The sequence below is a fragment of the Genypterus blacodes genome, unplaced genomic scaffold (assembly GCF_046128005.1).
Source record: "Genypterus blacodes isolate CSIRO-AG114 ecotype Tasmania unplaced genomic scaffold, CSIRO-AGI_Gbla_v1 ptg000007l_1, whole genome shotgun sequence".
Lineage (NCBI taxonomy): Eukaryota > Metazoa > Chordata > Actinopteri > Ophidiiformes > Ophidiidae > Genypterus > Genypterus blacodes.
In genome coordinates, this window is record NW_027466821.1 from 4,928,781 (window position 1) to 4,948,055 (window position 19,275).

The 19,275-nt window shown below is 43.7% G+C and overlaps 1 protein-coding gene across 1 annotated transcript; it reads right to left on the reverse strand.

Annotated features, from left to right (window-relative positions):
- Window positions 1-819: 819 nt before the first annotated feature.
- lrrc17 (leucine rich repeat containing 17) lies at window positions 820-19,000 on the reverse strand. The gene is made up of 5 exons (XM_076153083.1): window positions 18,618-19,000; window positions 11,199-11,598; window positions 10,276-10,768; window positions 3,985-4,140; window positions 820-1,879 (listed from the first exon to the last, which is right to left on the reverse strand). Exons 2-5 carry the CDS (start codon window positions 11,475-11,477, stop codon window positions 1,431-1,433), a joined length of 1,377 nt encoding a protein of 458 aa, XP_076009198.1. The 5' UTR covers window positions 11,478-11,598; window positions 18,618-19,000; the 3' UTR covers window positions 820-1,430.
- Between the last annotated feature and the right edge of the window lie 275 nt (window positions 19,001-19,275).

Genomic DNA, 19,275 nt, shown 5'->3' on the forward strand with positions numbered 1-19,275 from the left:
CTTCTTCCCTAATGCATTTATTTACTACCAACAGCAGAGGGCAGTGTTTGATAAGAAAAGGGATCTCCTTGGCCGAAACACTTAATTAATTTAGAAATAGCAAATTTAAACCCTATATCCACTCATATCTATAATGTATATAGTTTATCCCAGCTTATCCCAAATTACATCCCACCCAATATCTGGGAGCTGTTTACTGGGTTTACAAGCAGCTCAGGAAATATATCCATCCACCTTGTACGGTGAAACGATGCCAAGCCCACTTCCTGTAAACACAACAGCCAAAGCAGCCAAACTGACGAGGCCTCCTTCTAGTGTAATGATCGTTTAATGGAACGAGGCGTCTTTGATGCCAAGTTGGCAGGCCTTATTCAAACATCTCACCCTGGCTGAGCTGGAGCTAAACCCACACTGTGATCGTTGCTTTTTAACACTAATGCTCTTAATTGGCCTAAACGTCCGCTAAATTGGTTATGTTGGCGTCAGCGTGGTGGCGAGCAGAAACAAAAGAGATAATTGGGTATTTAATGAGGAAACAATCACAAAAAAACAACCCTGGATTGGCTGGAGAGCAAAGATCTATTTTCCTGATATGATTGTTGTGTTGTTGCAGAGATGTGTGTCTTTCCAGTAGGGGGGTTTTATGTGCTTATTGTGCACATATCTACCGCGCACACACACAGGGTGGGACGACTTGACAAACCGGTGAAGAATTTATTTTGCATTCAGGATCCTGCAAAACATCCTCCTAGAAACTGCACATCTGGTTGAGAAGCTCTTCTACAAGTAAAATGTCAACACACACTTAAAAATAGTTGCAGATTTTGAAGTGATTTTAGGAATAAATAACTATTTTGAGCTACATGGTGAAACACAATCAATGTTTCCATCATCACTGCGGTCTTTTCAAGGTCCAATAAAGGTCGTCATGTGTGCCCATCACTCAGAATACTCAGAGTATTCAGAAAAAATAAACCCAATTTTATTTCCAGAAAACAGACAGACACCAAGCATTAATTAATCAAAAAAAAATACCAAAAACTATCCTGAAATCAATATTTAAATGACCATATCAGAAAAAGTAGCACCTGCAGTTCACTTTGAGTTGTTGTCTGTTATTAGATCTGATACAGACTGGATTGGACATGTTCTGCGTCTTCAACCTCCATCTCCAAAACCAGTTTGATTGTTAAGGTAAAGTGAGCAACATCACATCGAACTCAGGAATCGTTTAGGAGAAAAGCTCAATAATACCAAAATATTCATCCATTCTTATGTTGTTGCTTGAATATCATTAACATTGATTTTTTTTGAAGACTTAATCAATGTGATTTTCTTTTAAAAAATTGCACTCCTGTCTAATTTCATTTCCGACCCTTCGTCCTCTTGCATCCCTCCACTAAATCACATCCGTCCATTTGTCTTCCCCTTTAGTAACTCAGCCTTATGATCTCAAACCTTTTGGGCTTCTTCTCTTTCAGCGGCCGCGGCAGAAGTTGGCCCTGCGCCTCGCCCGTTTCCCCCGGCACCTCCTGCGCCTCATTGTCCGCCCCCCCTTGTCCCCCCTGTCCCATGTCTGTCCCCCCTCCCGTCTGTCTATCCTTCGGACATTCCCCGTTGTAGGTCTTCACGTAATCCTCCACTCGCCAGCCCCGGAACTCTCGCGGGTTAGAGCAGATCAGGCCCGTGTAGGAGACCCCAGGGTGGTGCTTGAGCCAGTAGATCAGGTAGTGGATGTTGTAGTCGCAGATCCAGGGGTTGTTGGCCAGTGAGAGCTTCCGTAGGAAGTAGAGGTCTTCCAGTACGCCATACTGGAAGTAATGAAGGCTGTTGTTGGCCAGGTCAAGGTCACGAAGGTAGAGCAGGCCTGCAAACGCAGCTGGAAGGGAAGGAGGAGGATTTAGGATTAAGAGTTGACTCAAAATACAATGCATTCTGTGTGATCTCTGATGGAATTGAGTTTTTTTCATGACAATCCTGAGATCTTAGGTGACCCTCATATGTGTGAACTCCAACAACGTTCTGCCAAGTGAAACTCAATAAATAAGCCTGAGAATAAAGAGCGTCACCAGTAAATATTGTGCTTGAAACACATTGAGGTAGAATTCCTTCACAACTGGCAAAGTCCAAATTCATAACTATCTGGGAAGTTTCACAGCAGAATTTATGTGCGTTTCCCTGCCTTTGCAACACAAAAGGCAGGACAGATTATCATGCAAACATAATGCAGTAATGAGCAAACCCAGGCATCTCACATCTTGATGGACAAAGGGGATCTGTGACAGAGAAAGAACTTTGGCTAAAAGGGGGTTGACTGCTGACGTGCTTAAACGGTTGCAGACACTGTGTGAGTGTGACTAATGAGACAGTGGAGACTTCTTCACACTGTCCGTTCACCCTGGGCCGGGCTTTGATCTTTAGAACAGAGGGGAGAGGGAGATGACGGGAGGACGAGGACGAGGAAGGGGGGAGAGTGTGTAGAAGATAAAGAAATATTGCCAAAGATGGATGGCAATAAAATAAGATGACAGCGAAGGGAAAGTACAGAAATCCCCCCAGAGTCTGTTTTAGATAGTAGAAGAGTGACAGTGAGATTGCTGCAATCTTGTATGATGTAAGATGTCACAGAGAAGCAGCAAAAGGTTTTTCTTTCCTCCCAACAAGAAATATGAAATTATTTATTTGCTTCAAAAGTGCATTTCCTTTTTGTTATTGTTGAAGCCCACACACGCACACACACACGCGCACACACACACACACACACACACACACACACACACACACACACACACACACACACACACACACACACTTGGCAATTAGCCGCTTTGTTGTCAGCTCTTGTGTCAGTTCTTCCACCCTCCACGAGCAGCCGTTCCTCTTATCATGCTAATATATGTGTGTTTGATATGAACACGCAGAATGGGATGAGAACAGAATCTCCGTCCAGCTCCCTGCAGAGAATGATGAATTAAGGACTGAACCCTCCCCCACATCCCCTCGCGCTTCTTCTGTGCTGATCTTGGCTGCAGATTCTGGTCACCATAGCAAATAAATATCAATTCAATGGCAGCAGTCCCCATAACTACAGATACCACCATTGCATTATTCCCATAAATTATTATCTTGTGTACTGCTGCATTGCCAGGTCGCCAGGAAAAGGCATCATGCAGCAAGAGTGGTTGGTAATAATTATGTGCCGGATCCGATGGTTGCGGGTTTACCACTTTGCTACAAATCCAAAGTTAGTCACAGAAGCGTGCACTAAATTAACCTTTACATATACCCTGCAATTTCCTCTGCTTTCTTCTATTTGGAAAAGTGTGTCCATCTAGGGTATGATTTGACCAAACTTAACCACAAGAGGACTTTCCTAATTTAACCTGCAGCTATAAACCATCCATTCAAGTCTTAGTGTTGTGTCGTCTTGTTTTTCCCATTCACCTCCCTGTCCAACTTTGTTCATCCTCAAATAAACAAGTAACTAAGCGCTCTCATTACTCCAGGGACAGGATTAGACGGAGCAACGCTGATTGGGACCATATGTGACAGGATATCACAAGGGCCCAGAATCCAAATGACGATGAGGTTATACAGTGGATTGTTTACACGTGTTGCAGCATCTAAGGTTTTAGTGGAGGATTTCCCTCCTGGGCTCGGTGACACCGAGTTCCAGTCAGCCGGTGACTGACTGGAACAAGCGTCATTAGGCTGCACAGAGTAATGAGTATGCACTTTATCTAATGGTGCTTCAGGAGGAGCAGAGACGGGGGTAGGGGGCCAAATTCTTGCCCTCGTAAAATGAGTTTAAAACATGATTTTTGCTCATATGATTTAGCTTTTTGAAGGTTTTCTTGACCATTTGCACTTGGTACTGTTTCCATTACATACAGGTGGCGCCATTAAGCACAAAGAAGAGACGTTTGCTTTTTCCATCACTCCATTTTCATTTTATGTGTGTGCCTGTGTGTGTTGTGGAGTCACCTGTGTCTATATTATTTAGGCTGTTGCTGCTCAGATTGAGCAGCTTGAGGTCTTTCGCCAGCAGGAACTGTTTGGGCTTGAGATGCTTGATGCCGTTGAAGGACAGGTCCATCTTCACTATGTCAGATGGCAGGTCAGACGGGACGCTGCTCAAATCTGCAAAGACAGAGAGGCAGAAACAAGCTAAGTATGATAGCATCAAGAGTGACACAGAGCGAAAACGAGTACTGTCTCTTTAAGGCGTCCTTCTGAAAAACCTACTCTCTCCTCTGAACAGCAGGCTGTGTGTGTTGACATGTTACCAAAGTAAAGGACCAATCAAAGGTAGTAAGAAACAAATAAATAATGACGCCATTATGAAACATACAAATCCAAAAGAGTCAAAACAAAACACAAAGCACAAAGCACATATTCAAAGCAACGATTTATGTAAAAGTGAGTATATAAATCAAGAGAGAGCGACTGCTGACAGGTTCAAGGCAGATGTTCGAGCCATGTCAAAGCCAAATGCTGAATGCAAAGACCTCAGAATCTGTAGGAGAGATGGAAATTCAATTAATCTGCACCTTCATACAATTTCAAGATGTTATGTGGGTTGTGTGCAACTTTTTAACATTTTCAAGATGGAGTACAGTGACAGTGAGTGAAGCAATATTTCATTTCTGTGCCAAAGTGGGCTGTTTCCACTCTGTTTCACTCGTTTCCAACCACTCTCTCTCGCTCTGGCTCTCTCTCGCAAACACACACAAACACACACAGGAGAAATGACAGCGTTCCCTTCTGAAAACAGCGTACTTTGAAGATGGTAATGTACGAAACAGCGCTTCCGATGTATTCCCATAATGAAAACTGAGGCTCTCCTGAGTTTTAAATCTTAGACCCAGGCTGACACAGATATCAGGAACGCTTCATCCTCTATCTGTCTGTCTGTCAGATGACGGAGATGGTTAAGACATTTGCCAGCGTCAACAGGGTCAGCGTCATCTCTCGCCCGAGAGCTAGAGGCAAGAGAGGTGAGACAGGGATCTATGGGGTCATCAGTGGAAAAATGTTGGAATTTCCCCGGGAGCCAGATTTATGGCTGGAGCATGGTTTCCTGTATTACTTTTGGGAATTCTGGTGTTGGGTTAAAGCCTTTTAAATCTTCCAAATAAAACATGTTAGTGGTTTTTGAGATGATCTCATTGATGCAACTGTTGCCATCTTTCTTCCACCTGTTAAGGCTGAGTGAAAAAATTGGAGTTGTGTTTTTATCATCAGGGTGCAGCTCCAGTCAAACTGAGTAGGTGGCCTTCTTAATGCATGCAGGCCTGTATCAACAAAGCCTATATGGAGTGATTGATTTTGAAGCAGCTTGCTAAATGCTTACAGATGCAGGAAAGATGATGTACAGCTGTTAAGGCAGCTTAAATACTGACTGTCATGTAATCTAACCTTGTTTATTTTGATTTTTTTGTACACAGGCTGTGTGTGGGCATGAGCACAGACCACAGTTTCCTGCATGTATAGTATGATTTGGTCAAAATAAGGCTTGTGTATATTATATATACGCTCAGACCTCTACTGGGAGCATTCCAATTCTAAAGAGGATCCCACCCCTATATGTGACTCAGTCCAGGAACAAAGATAGGAACAAAAATATCAGATTCAAATTCCCAGATTCCCATGTGAGTAAATCAGACATTTGAGCCAACGCCTCCCTGTCAAAGAGAGAGACATGTCTGTCCTCCGTTAAGGCTCAATCCCTTTACTTCATGCAGTAGTTTAAGGTCGTATAACTCAGGTGTTTACGTCTGAGACGGGAGGTTATCTTCCGTTTCAGAACAGCTACTTGTCTGACTTCGGGCCCAATTGAAAAGCTTCTCTGCCTTAGTCTGTAGCATCGAGCTGACTATATGTCATTTTAAAAGTTTTAACGATTTCACCACTAGGATATAAGCTGTTTCTAACAAAGCTCATTTCAGTTGTCAGCATTGAATATAATATATCCTTTTTTCGGGAGACCCACAGTAATAAATCTAAATCTTAATTTAGAACATTAAGCCTTTGCTCCTTTATTCTCACTTCCCATAGGTACTGCATTGTAAGGAGACGTTCATTTAGTGAGCTTTTTATCAGCAGCCTTTGGGGTATTTTGCATAATTTAATGGTACAATCCTTCTCTATACGCTCTTTTCTGCAATAACATATGCTAAGCCTCTTCAGAGAGGGCCAGTGGATGAGCAAAACATGCTGAAAGAGAGAACATGGCATGAAAAATGAAAGTCATTTATTCATAACTAGGTTTGGCTTTGGGGTTTTTGCTGAATCTGCTGGACTCATCATGTGAACATCTGTCAGTCTTGGATTCTTTTCCCCCATATGTTTAATGTATAAGAAGAAGCTGCTTCTGTTTGCTAAAATCCAAGTGTGTCATCTGAGAGTAACAGCAGTTTAAATTTTGTTTGGACCATTAAGCTGCACAGAATCCAAATCTTGGCTCCTGCTTCATGTCAAAGTGCCAGATTAGAATACTTTATGCAACAAATTAGGGTTTAGAATTTTTCAGAAACGTCCTGGGAAGCTTCCTTTGTTAACACATACATCGATTATGCAACGCAGTGAATGTACAGCGGTTGAATAATCGTCCAGTGGTGTTTACATAATTTGGATTGCTGAGATAGAGCCACTTAGCCAAATCCATGATTTAGTAAACTGCAGAGCATTCGTCTGTACATTATCTACATATCCCACTCCAGAGGTTACAGGTTAGCCGTCCTGATGATTTATATGTGCAGATAAAAATGTCTTTTAGCCCCCTCGCTGATTGTTTCTCCATCTTTTCTCTTCTATCTTACCACAGATTTAATACTGTCCAGCAGCAGTGCAAATGTCATTATTCTCACATTTGCAAATCGTGAAATAGACAGTTATATCTGCAGAAATGTCACATTGAGCCAGTGGCAAAATGTGTTTTATATAGTTTGGATTATAGAAGAGGAAGAAATTAATTTTTTACAGGGATCATCTGTGCAAGTGAATCTGTGCGGTTTGGACCAACGCCCCATTCTTGACAGGGGTGAATGAATGACTCCAACTATTGTATGCACTAAATGTGATGTAGACTAGCATTAGGCAGCAGTAAATTCATTCATATTTAACACGCTGTCTTCCTTAGCTTAAACACTTTTTATATAAGGTCACTCTTGCCCGGGGCGCTGGAATATGTGCCTTATAAGAGCCGAGTGCAGAGGTGTCATGGTAATAGAGGAAGTGGCTTTTCTGCAGTAATTAGAAGTGGGTATAAGCTTCACGCCTGGGAAAAAAGTAGCGGCTGTATTCCATGTTTACTCTCAACTAGACTACTAATCACACCCCGAACCCAGCAGGCCGCTCTGGAATCCCCACATGAGACGGGGCGCCGCTGTTTAATGAGCTTACGTGGTGAAAGCACGGACAGAGTCGGGATCTTTTCCATCATTAACGTTTAACGAGCAAGGCGCAATAACCTGCCTTCAAGCCTTCATTTCCCCCCCGCGAGTTCCACAGGCTCCAGGATTTTACATTTAGAGTCATGTCTCTGCAAGATGTACACACTCATAAGTCTCTGTCAACCCTCCAGACAGAAGAGAAGATATATGCGCCTAGGCTTTCCAAACACACTGTCAAGGCTGTTTATGAGATTACAATTACAACAAGCTGATTAGTGTGCGAGATGTCATGTCACTCTAACATTGACATTACCAAAAAAAAGGCGCTATTTTGCATTTCTGCCTTAGGGATGTTGTGATACATTAGCGTTGTGGACTCATTTCTGCTGCTTCCTGTCTTCAAATGGTGAAATTACAACATAGCAAGTTTTAAATTAAAGCCACAAGCAGATTTCGACACTGACGCAAACTCTTGTGATGTCACAGAAGTTGGCGTTCCTCTTTTTTTTCAGATATGGCTCAATAAGGAATAAACACAGTACAAAGCTCCAACAACAATCAAATGGCTCTCCAAGAAAAAGATGTGATAACTAAAAAGTTACCCAAGCAAATCAAATCAAAGCTGTTGGAACGATTTAGTACACTATTCATCCCATCTATGCAGAATTTAATGTGTCTGTAACAATTAAGTCTCGAGCGTCAACGGGACGGCTGCAAGAGAGCTTGATGGTTCACAGATCTTTATCTTCTCCCTGTCTCTCTTTGAATCTCACTCTATTCGTCTCTCTCAAGCAACCGCACCAACCATCGTGCCACAGTTTTCCAATGATTTATGTAACTTCCCTATCCAACTGAAGTACGATACTAAGGGCTTAGGCGTCCATGGTCAAAGACTAAATATGTTCTTTGTTTGATTCTGATGGACTGGATTAAAGGAAACAGAAATCTGTCAGTAGTAATCTAAAGACATATTTCATCATTACCAGCCAATCATATGTTTGAGAAACAGTGGCTCTCTGGGCTGATCTCCATCAAGAAGGATGCTGAGCCCGAATCTACTTGGAATCTGCTGTGGTTCACCTCAGTGGAACAGCCTTAACCAGAAGGCTCCTCCATCGAGACAGAGGGATGAGGAGAAAGCGGGAGAAAGAGACAGAGGGAAAATACAGAGTTAAGAGACCTGAGCAGCATTTTCCACAGCCTCCACTTCGAGTTTCTCCATTTCCCACCCTCAACTTGCTTCCGAATCCCACGCAAAAACAAAAAAAACCTGTTCCTTGTTTTTCCACTTTTTTGTACTCATGTTCACCCTGTCAACCAGTGTTTTTGTTGTTGCAATAACGTTTGACAAATTCCATGTTTCCTCTGAGAGTCTGGCTGCAGCTCGCATTTACACTGTAGAAGGAAAGACGGGTATGCAATATGTGCTGGGATACGATATGGCATGTGTAGTTTACAATGCCAGGGCCATACCATGGCATAGCAAACCATATGTCAACAGAGAAGTTTCAAAGATAGGATGGAGAGAGTTACGCCAGGCCTTAAAAAGAGAGAAACATAAGGAGAGACGAATGAGAAACGAGCCTGTGTGAATAATAGAGAAACCTTATAGTGGGTCAGATAAAGAATCCAATTCAAAAACTCTACTGTAGAAGAAAATAAATAGGAAAGTATGCAAAAAGCTTCCTGGAGCATTTGTTCAACACAGATGCTTCATTGTGCAGCTTTGGCATTTCGAAGCTCTGTAACAGATTGCTTTCTGTTGAGGGCACAAGCTCCCCATTTATAGATGCATTTAGTTCACTCATTTCAATCTAAGAGCTCTTCCGGTCCGTGCCAATGACAGATGATCCGTCAGTGAAATGTGGGTGAAAATTAAAAGCGGGTGCAATTTGCGGGTGTGTGAGGGGTGTTTTAGTTCTGTAAAGGACGGGAGACATAAAGAAGAGAGGGAGATAAAGAGAGAGAGAGGACATAAAAGAAACAGGATGAGAGGGGAGCTCACATAAAAGTAATTGCGGATGATCCTAGCACGTAAATTGAGAAATTGCCACCCTCGCCTCCAGTCTGTCTTTGGAAAGCAATAACGAAGCTCAATCTTTATGACACACAGGAGCATTGAAAGACACTCTGATTGCTGCTCAATAGTTTTACACACACACACACACACACACACACACACACACACACACACACACACACACACACGCACACACACAGAGAGAGAGGGGGGAAGCAGATGTGAGAGCTGGAGGAGTTGCAAAGAAATTGGAAAAGCGTTTGCTCTCTTTTTTTTCCTCCTTTTATTTTGACTGATGCCTGCCTGTTTCCTGTCTATCCTTTTTTCTTTTTGCCGCCTTCCACCGCAGGCTGACTCAGCTTTCGCAGTGAAAACACAACCAGACTGAGGCGCCGTTAAGTACTCCAGTTCCAGTGCTGCGCTCAGAACACACCTGATTGAACAAAATTTCACCATTTCAAGTAGCCACATGTTGCAATTATGTGAAAGTAATTACACACTGAAAATCTAAATCATTTATACACAACTCTCCCCCCTCCTGGAAAAAGCACAAGTTCCTCCCTCAGAGTTTCTGTCTGCACACTGGACATTGGACAATCTCAACAAATTCCAACATTTTTACGTAGTCGGTCTGTTTGCTATTTATGCCTTATAACCAGCAAAAACTCTTTCTCATCACACATGGTAGCCATCAAATGAGGTTTACTCCATTCCAAGACTTTTCACTTAGACTATTAGATTTCACTTAGGATTGGCCATGACATCAGTGACGCAATTGTGGCATGGTGCCCAAAGGCTTGGACATCATGGTAATAAGTGCTACAATAGGAGATAAATATACAGATCTGTGAAGTCTCTCACCTTTGCTGCTACAGTCCAGTAGAGGTTTAGGGAACATGTAGGTGTGGCACATGGATGTAGCCTCTGGCCTCAATTTGACAGGAGGCTGCGGTTGCTTCCCCTGTCTGTCCGGTCTCCTGTCCACCTGGTTGTCGCCAGCGCACAACGACTCCACGTGCAGCCTCTTCAGCTTCTGGCCCTTCAGTGAAAGGGGCTCGGCACACTTGGCATAGTTCCCCAGGTTGCGATTGGTGGGAACCTGAAGGGTCATGACCAGGCTGTCCAACGGGCAGCGGCAGACCCAGGGGTTGTCGTAGAGACGGAGGTAGGTGAGGAGGGGCAGAGGGAGCAAGACCTCCTCGGAGGCTGTTTTCAGTCTGTTGTGCTGGAGGAGCAGGGTGGTGAGCTGAGAGAGGCCGCTGAACGCACGCTCCTCCACCATGGAGATGTCGTTCTGCTGGAGGTCCAGGCTCTTCAGCTGGGTGAACTTGGAGAACATGTTGTCCCTCAAAACCTGAAATGAGGAAAACACATTAATAATGCTTCCTCATACTACTCATTCCTTCCACAAACCAAGGCTTTGAAAACTGTCTTACAATCTTTTATCTCATTTTATTATCAGCTCTCTGGCAAAGCTTTTTGTTTTGTCCCTCCCTGCACCTGCGAGACACACATCCTCTGCACTCACACAGACATGCACGCTCACACACATGCAAAAACATCCACACATACACAACTTACAAATCTCTCTTTGATCTCAGGCCCAAATAAATGGTGCACAGATGCTCATGGTATCAACAAACTGGGCTGGTTTATGGCCCGAACAGGAGACAATCGACATGAAAATGGCTGAGCTCTACTCAGACATTATTATTATTATGCCTGTTTACATTTTCCCCAAGCTGCCTCTGTTTGATACATTCTCAGTAGCGCCCCTTCCTTACCTGAATGTTGTTCCTCCCCAGCAGTAGGTGGTTAATATCTTTGGGCCAGTCCTCCATCACGGTGGTCAGCTGCCTGTCCTGACAGTCCAGGTACTTCTCCCCCGCCTCCATGTACTCCTTGCAGTCCTGAGTCTGGCGCCTCACCGCCCCGGCCCTGCCTCTGCCCCGCACGCGGCCCCCGGCATTCGCATCCAGAGCCCTGGTCCCCGCCCGAGGGCCTCGTCTGGGCTCAGCCGACCGGAGGAGCAGCAGTAGGAGGAACGTGGTGAGGAGGTGCATTTTGGAGAGGAGGGGAGAGGAAGAGGGGGAGGAGGAGGAGGAGGAGAGGAAGGGAGGTCCTCTAGGTAATCAGGTCAACGCTGGGAGTCTGGTGTGATGGGACACAGGAGGCCGGTCACAGCTGTGTGTGTGAGGGAAGAAAAACAACAGAGAGATGAATTTCAAAGAACTTTGCTGACCGATTCACTCATTCACATTTACCTATCTGCTTGGCTGTCAATAAAGTCACTAACTGGCATGTGGAGACACGCTGACAACTTCATCATAAAACAGGATATGTTAAAGGAATAAGCAGGGAGGCAGGGTGAGAGGAAATGAAGGGAAAGAGAAAGAGAGAGAGAGAGAGAGAGAGAGAGAGAGAGAGAGAGAGCGAGAGAGAGAGGGGGGACAAACAGGAAAAGGGGTTGAGAGGAAGGGAGAGAAAGAGACATTTGTTATGTGTTACAGGGTTAACATGGACACACGTGTTGTTTTCTTCCTCTTTGCTCCATGAATACTGAGTGCTCTCTCTCTCTCTCTCTCTCTCTCTCTCTCTCTCTCCCTCTCTCTCTTCTCTCTCCACCTTTCCACCTTTCACTCTTTGCACCCTGCCGATTCATAATTCATTTTGCTCTCTCCTCATCGATTACAAAGATGCCCAAACATTCCTGGGAATGTTAGGATGTTTACATCTCTGCACACGTCTGTGTGTGCAGTACATGCGTGTGTGAACATCTGTGAACATCTACTAAGGTATGTAGACACGACCTCTCCAACAGCTGCAGAACAGAGTAGCAGCGGACGTATTTTAGCGATTTATTTTATAGAAAATGGACTGCATTCATGTGGTTTCATGTCTGTGCCCAAATAAAACACTTTCATTCATCAATTAACACATGGCAGAGCTGCCATGCAACATGCTGATCTGCTCTGTGGGTGCAGGTCTCCATCCAGAGGCAAAATCATAATAATGGTATGCAACTTTGAGCCAGTTTATAGTGCTTTTCTTGCCTCACTATTCCTCGATGCCATTATTCTCTCTTGCAGTCTTTGCCATCTGTATGCAAAACTAAAACTATCGTCACCCATTAAAGGTCCAAGACTGGGAAAATTTATATTTATGGTTTAGTAATGAACAAGTGTAGACTTGTGCCACTCAGCTCCTTGTATTGGCCTGATGACTATGTAAATGTCTTTGCGTGTGTGTGTGTGTGTGTGCGTGTGTGTGTGTGTGTGTGTGTGTGTGTGTGTGTGTGTGTGTGTGTGTGTGTGTGTTTGTGAGTTCAGTTTTAATGGTAAAAATAAGTGAGTCATTGGTCTCTTGTGTGATTAGAAGAAAAAGGCAAGCAAGACTCAAAGGACTGCCGAGAAACCATGCACACACACACACATACACACAGACACCCACACCGACACACACACAGACACACACACACATGCGCGCGCATGCTGAGTCAGTCCAACTGTACCAAACCGCAGCTCCCTCACAGTCTTCCAGTGTCTCACACAGTGGAATAAGCCTGTCAATGCAGATGGTGTCGTTCCATTGTGAAGAGCTGTCTCGCAAGCTGTGTTTGCTAAACTGCACACAGAAACGACCCAGAATGCATCTGGGGACGCACTTTCCAGTCTATTTCACATATTTTGACTGTCAAACTATTAATCGTGTCAAATGAGCCAGACATTAAAGTTCAATTTTTTTTCTTTTCACTCCAGGTGTTCCATGCATTAACACACATTTAATGAGATGTTACTTCAACACATCTGGGTGCAAGAGTGTACGGTTGAGCAAGCTTGTACTTGTCTTTTCACATGCTCAGTTACTGTATATCCAAGTGCAAAGTGTCTTTGTTGTTTGATGATAGACATATTGTAACACAAAGGCGAAATGTGTTCCAGTCAAAACAAACATGAGTCAGAGGAACGAGATCCTTTCCTTCTGTATCTGCTCTCAGTTCAAATAGTTTTATGTACTGTGATCCTACTGTACTACGGTCCCGTGCAGCCAAGTGTGACACCAATACTGCCAGAGTGCTGACGCCACTGAAAATACACTTAATGTAGAAAATATTGAGGAAAATTGGGAAATCTGACAACCAGTGATTTGCAGCCTCTTCAGCATATTTCACAGCACATTTACTAATAATTTAATTATTCCTTAATCTTAAACTCCAAACTCCAAACTCCAAAACTGTTGATAAACTTATTCGTAAGAGGCTTTTGATAGTGTTTGTGTAGGTTTTTTTCCACCAAGAGATTTCTCACAGACATTTACAGACTTCCTGTATGTTTTTCTTACAAACCGCTGCTTGTTAAACTTTCTTTAGCACTTCCCTGGATGGTCAGTGAACTGACTCCAAATGGTTTAGACCAATGCCCGGCACTGCCCACGTTTCTTCCACAACACAGCTGTGATGTAGAAAAGGTCCGGCCCATAGAAAACTAAAGTTGTGGTCAAGCCTACAATATTACAAGCCACGTTCCATCTGTGACCGTTACAAGCCCACTCAGGCCCAACCCATCCCTGTGGTTCACCTCATGCCTATACCAGTCTAAATTAACCTTTCCGATTCCCCGTCCCAAGACTGCCCTGGCCAGTCAGTGCCAACCCAAAGCTGTCTTGTGGTAAATCTGTCTCCTGGTGTCCTTAAACATCCTGCAGAATGTCCACAGAGTTTGGGGAAAATATTTCTGTGGGGGCATTGCTCTAAATACCATGCAGACTGTGTCTCTCTCCCATCTCTGCCTGTGGGAGGAAACCGAGCTCGCACACACACACACACACACACACACACACAAACACACACACACACATACACACACACACACACACACACACACACACACACACACACACACACACACACACACACACACACACACACACACTGTTATGAGTTAGTTAATTATTGCTATTAACATGTTTTGTCTTTTACATTGCTGGCTTCAGTACTGTTACATTTCAGTCACATTATAGATTGTTTTACAAGAAGACCGCCATTGTAAAATATATTCAATATAACCCAAAGAAATTCATCACCATAAAGCACTACCAGTAAACACATCCAACATACTGGTCAAATATGAAGATGGACCTGATGATGTTACCCATAACATTATGATAGGGGATCAGTTGGCTGCGTTCACTCAGCAGAGAAAAGGCTGCAGCTTCTGAAATTGCTGAGCAAATGGAAAAATCATTGTTTGGTCATTTGTATAATGGCATTACAAATCACTTTAATGTATTTGCAAAACAAAACAAATTGCCAAGTTAGGCTTAGGACATGTCAGAGACAGTAAATACTCAGTAGGAGCATGCACTCAATCAAGAGGGCTGCGCAGGGGGAGAGAGGGGGTGTGAAGTGACAATGTGATGGATAATAACTGCAGAGGAAGCAGGAGGATTTAGAGTCATAAATATAACAACAAATGGAATGTACATGCAATTTAAAAAGTACATTTTGGAGTATGTCAGCAGGGAATTTAACTACTTGAATTCAAATACACAGTACAACTGATCATTGCAGTGAGAAAGGAAACTGTGTCTGTTTTTGCTGACAGCATCAAATAACTGCCTAAAGCCTGAGCGACATGAAAAGTAACACTCTTCATATCTATCTTAATGTAGTTAATGCTGTGAAAGTGTATGAGCAGGTTTGTTGGCCGAGGTACAGTGCTGACATTTGCCAGGGTAACAGGAAGTTATTTAGCGCTGCCAGAAGCACAGGTCAGAGTGCAAAGCCTACACAGTGACACACACATAAGTAGTAAGCAATCACATCGCCACCGACCATAGACACACACACACACAGTTAGAGAAGCAGACAAAACCAAACATGTGCGTATGTGTGTGTGTCTCTCTCTATGTTTTGTGTACTGTCTGGGCTCATATGGGTCATTTGGGTTCAGCAGACCGGAGGAAACACACACACAGGTTGGTCTCTAATGCCATTACAACCCACCGACATCAGGAAGCTGACTGATAAATACAAAACTGACACGTTTGGATTTTTGCAAGAATACCTGAATGTGGTCAACACACTTTTCATGCAGACAAAGAGGCGACTTGACCTGTTACGTAGAATGAAATTACGTTTTCTCCCCTGCAGAGCTTTGAGGTTGCACTGTTGCTACCTGCACCAGCTGCCCACACAGACTTTTAATGCTCCAATAAAGTTTGACATGGCACGGGAGATGGAAAGAATACAAGCCTACAGAGGAAATAGTTCAGAAACACAAGGGCCACTCTGTCCAGTCAGTGTGAGAGGGAGCGAGAGAGAGAGGGGAAGAGAGCAAGAGCCAGGGGGACAGATGACAAGAACAAGAATGAAAGGGTGACAGGAGAAGTCTTTCTTCTTAGCTGCGAACAGATAAATCTTACGACTCAACTGGCAGAGAGAGACAGGGAGAGGAGAGACGGAGAGGGAGAGGGCTGTAAGTCAGTCAGTATTGGCAGCAAGTTAGGCTGGGAATCAGTCAGTCAGTGAGGCAGTTAATTACAGAGACAGAGACCAGAGACCAGAGACCAGAGACCAGAGAGAGAGAGAGAGAGAGAGAGAGTCTGAGAACAAGAACAGCCTGAGCAAATTTTTACTTATTTTTAATTTCCCTTGCCAGCCAGCCTCCCAGTAAGCTGACCGGACTTTGTTAGCCTTGGATTGAGTTTCCTGTGTGTGTGTGTGTGTGTGTGTGTGTGTGTGTGTGTGTGCGCGTGTGTGTGTATGACTGGGGCCAGTAACCATGTAACATATCGCTCATATAGAGGGAGATATAGTGGGAATGAGTGAAAGTATGGACCACAAGAATGAAAGGCAGAAAGAGGAAAAAGGTCCAACCACAAACCCTAAATTCTAAACCTAGGGTTGAGACTATGGGACGTGTAGTGTGTGTATATGGAGAGCCTCTCACACATCCCTGAGAGCCTAATTGAAACCAGACAAGTTCACTTCTGCAGAGAAGAGGGGGGTGCTGGGAAGTAAGCGCAGACACAGACAATGGCACAGGTGGTCCAATCACTAAAACTTACAACAGAGAGCAAATCTAAAGCGTTGTTCCTCTATTTTAGAGTCTAATCTATTTTTACCCGGATCTCTGGGGTCCAAACATTTCCCCACCCAAGAATAGCAACAAGTACCCTGGAAAAAAAAGGTTTGCGTTCCATGCAAATGTGTGTTTGTGTGCACAGCCATGTGTGTTTGTGTGGGCATGTGTGTGTGTGCCTGTTCCCACTCAGCTGACATTATGCAGGCATCATTGTGGTCTCTCGTTCTTTCTTGGCTGCATCTACTTGTGCACTCCCCTGGAGACTGCTAACTAAAGAACTCATCATAAAACTTTAAAACACAGGAGCGTGCATGAAATGTTTGCCAGGGTCATAAAATACATGATAGAAATGTTGGGAAATGATTTCTAATCTAATCTAATCTAATCTTTTCCATTCTATGTGCTTCTTTAAAACTGCATTGAGGTAAAAAACTGTCATGAGATGTTTAGCAGAACTCTCTCACACACACACACACACACACACACACACACACACACACACACACACACACCAGCTATGTTGATTGGCTTGGACTGGTGCCAGACACATCTGTACCTTAAACACACTCCGACACACACACACGCACAGGCACAGACAACAGCCACAACATGCACACACACCTCAGACTCCATGTACTCACTCCTCTTGCTACAAAGTGTTCCACTTAAACTTAACTGCTTCAAGCTGAAACAGCAGTAGCTTCATTAAAAGGGTTCTCCTGCTTTGTAATCAGCGTAAACGTGCAACTCAGGCTTTTTTCCGTTTTTCTTTTCTTCCGAGCAGGATTCCAGAGTGAAACCAAACGTCTCCACTCTGCGCTGCATGAGCCTGGAATTTTACTGAACTCACCCAGGGATATGTAGCTCCCTGAACACACATTCTTACAGTCAGCAACTCTAAGAACTGTACTGTACCGTGAATCTCTTTTTCGGCACTCCTGGCTTCCCTTGGGGTCTTTTCTATAGTTACCCTAACTTTGGAGCGTTCTGCATGAGAGCGAGTAGACAGACCTCATGAATCTCCTCAGCTAATCCCGGCTCGATTTCATTCTTGGACCTTGGTTTGCCTATGCAGGCTATTCAGTGAACATGAGCCATTGGTTGGGCATGGTAATGCCATGTTCCTTACAATGCAAAAAAAGCCTCCCATTGGGAATCTAACTGATCACTCTGGCATAGCAACAGCAGCGCTTCACCCTCTGACCAACACAAGACCACCAGTTGCAGTTGCATAACAAAAGAAGTAAAGGAAATACCTATTAAACTAAAGTGATTGCAAATTTGGAGTCATTTTCATCAAAAAGTAACATTACATCAATTGATTTAATAACATTTAGGCTTGAGTTTCATATAGTTGAAGAAGCTCATTGTGCCATTGGTTCTACATACAGTACAACACATACAGCACACAATACAAATGAGCCTATGTGTCCCTATACAGCATAAAAATCATTCTAAACTCATCTGTGCTCTAAACTGATCCCATTCAGTCTATTGTGTATGGCTCAATTCACCTCTCGTGAAAAAAAGTGCAACCTCAGCACAAACAGAGCTAAAAACAAAAGAATCTTATCTAATGCTAATGTTTACTTTTATATCAGGTACAATGCCATTTCACAGAGCCATCTCTTACACTTTTAATTCATTGTCATCATAAAGCAATTGTTGAGTTATTAGCAAAACCTGGATGTGCTCATTCTGTCCCTGTGCTTTTACTGTCAATGCATGGCTGTTACATCTAGGGAACAAAGGATCGGGGAGAGAAGAAGTCAAACTCCTTTTAAAACTACTAAAAAGATCAAAAAAAGAGGCAGAAATCATCCTGTTGTCCATTTTTTTCAACAAGGTAAAGCAACTAAAGTTAGTATTTAACATCAAACTTCAATATAATGTCTTGTGATCTTTTCCTCACCTCCAGGAAATTGGATTTCATCTGCAACAACCCAACTGATGCCAAATCATTCTTGCCAAAACACTCATATTACAAATTGATTATTGTCTCAGGAAACAGTGGGAAGTGTTTGGGATTTGCGGCTGCTTTCAACAGTCTTATCTTTTACAAAAAAAAAAGATAGATTTGATATACCACAGCCCTAACATGAAGATTTTAAATCCTACCTGTGCAGGGAGAGAATCTGGCTCAGGCTCGTCCAGTAGGACCTGCAGATCTCCGGTTGGTCCTGCGTCCCCGGCTCCTAATCCTGTCATGAGCGCTGCGTCCAAGCCAAGAAAAGTCTGTCTGCCTGCCTGCCTGTAACTCAGTGCAGGCAAGAGTTGAGAGACTTACAACTGGCTTCTCCTCCAGTCTCTCTCTCTCTCTCTCTCTCTCTCTCTCTCTCTCTCTCTCTCTCTCTCTCTCTCTCTCTCCCCCCCCTGTCTCTTGGTCTGCCCACAAGTCTGTCTGCAGATTACCGCCTGTACTAAGTGATTGACTGCTGCTTTATACAATCTCTCTCTATCTCCCCGTCTCTAACACACTCAAACTCTCTCTCTCTCTCTTACTCTCTCTCTCTCCCTTCACATGCTCAGATGGATTACACTCTGAGTGTGAAGTGAGACACAGGAAAAGAGAGAGAGTGTGTGTGTAAGTAAAACTGGTCTCAGAGGAGCCACAGGGCTGTGTCTGGTTTAGCATTACACCCACATGCTCCCAAACACACACACACACACACACACACACACACACACACACACACACACACACACACACCAGTGCAGGGAGGCTGTAACCCTGCATCGGTCCTCTCTGTTAAACCAATGGACTTCCTCCAGGATA

Coding starts and splice junctions, on each gene's coding strand:
- lrrc17 (XM_076153083.1), bottom strand. CDS start 11,477: ATGCACCTCCTCACCACGTTCCTCCTACTGCTGCTCCTCCGGTCGGCT. Junction 10,769..11,198: donor TGGGGAGGAACAACATTCAG/GTAAGGAAGGGG, acceptor TCCTCATTTCAG/GTTTTGAGGGACAACATGTT. Junction 1,880..3,984: donor CCTAAATAATATAGACACAG/GTGACTCCACAA, acceptor CTTCCCTTCCAG/CTGCGTTTGCAGGCCTGCTC.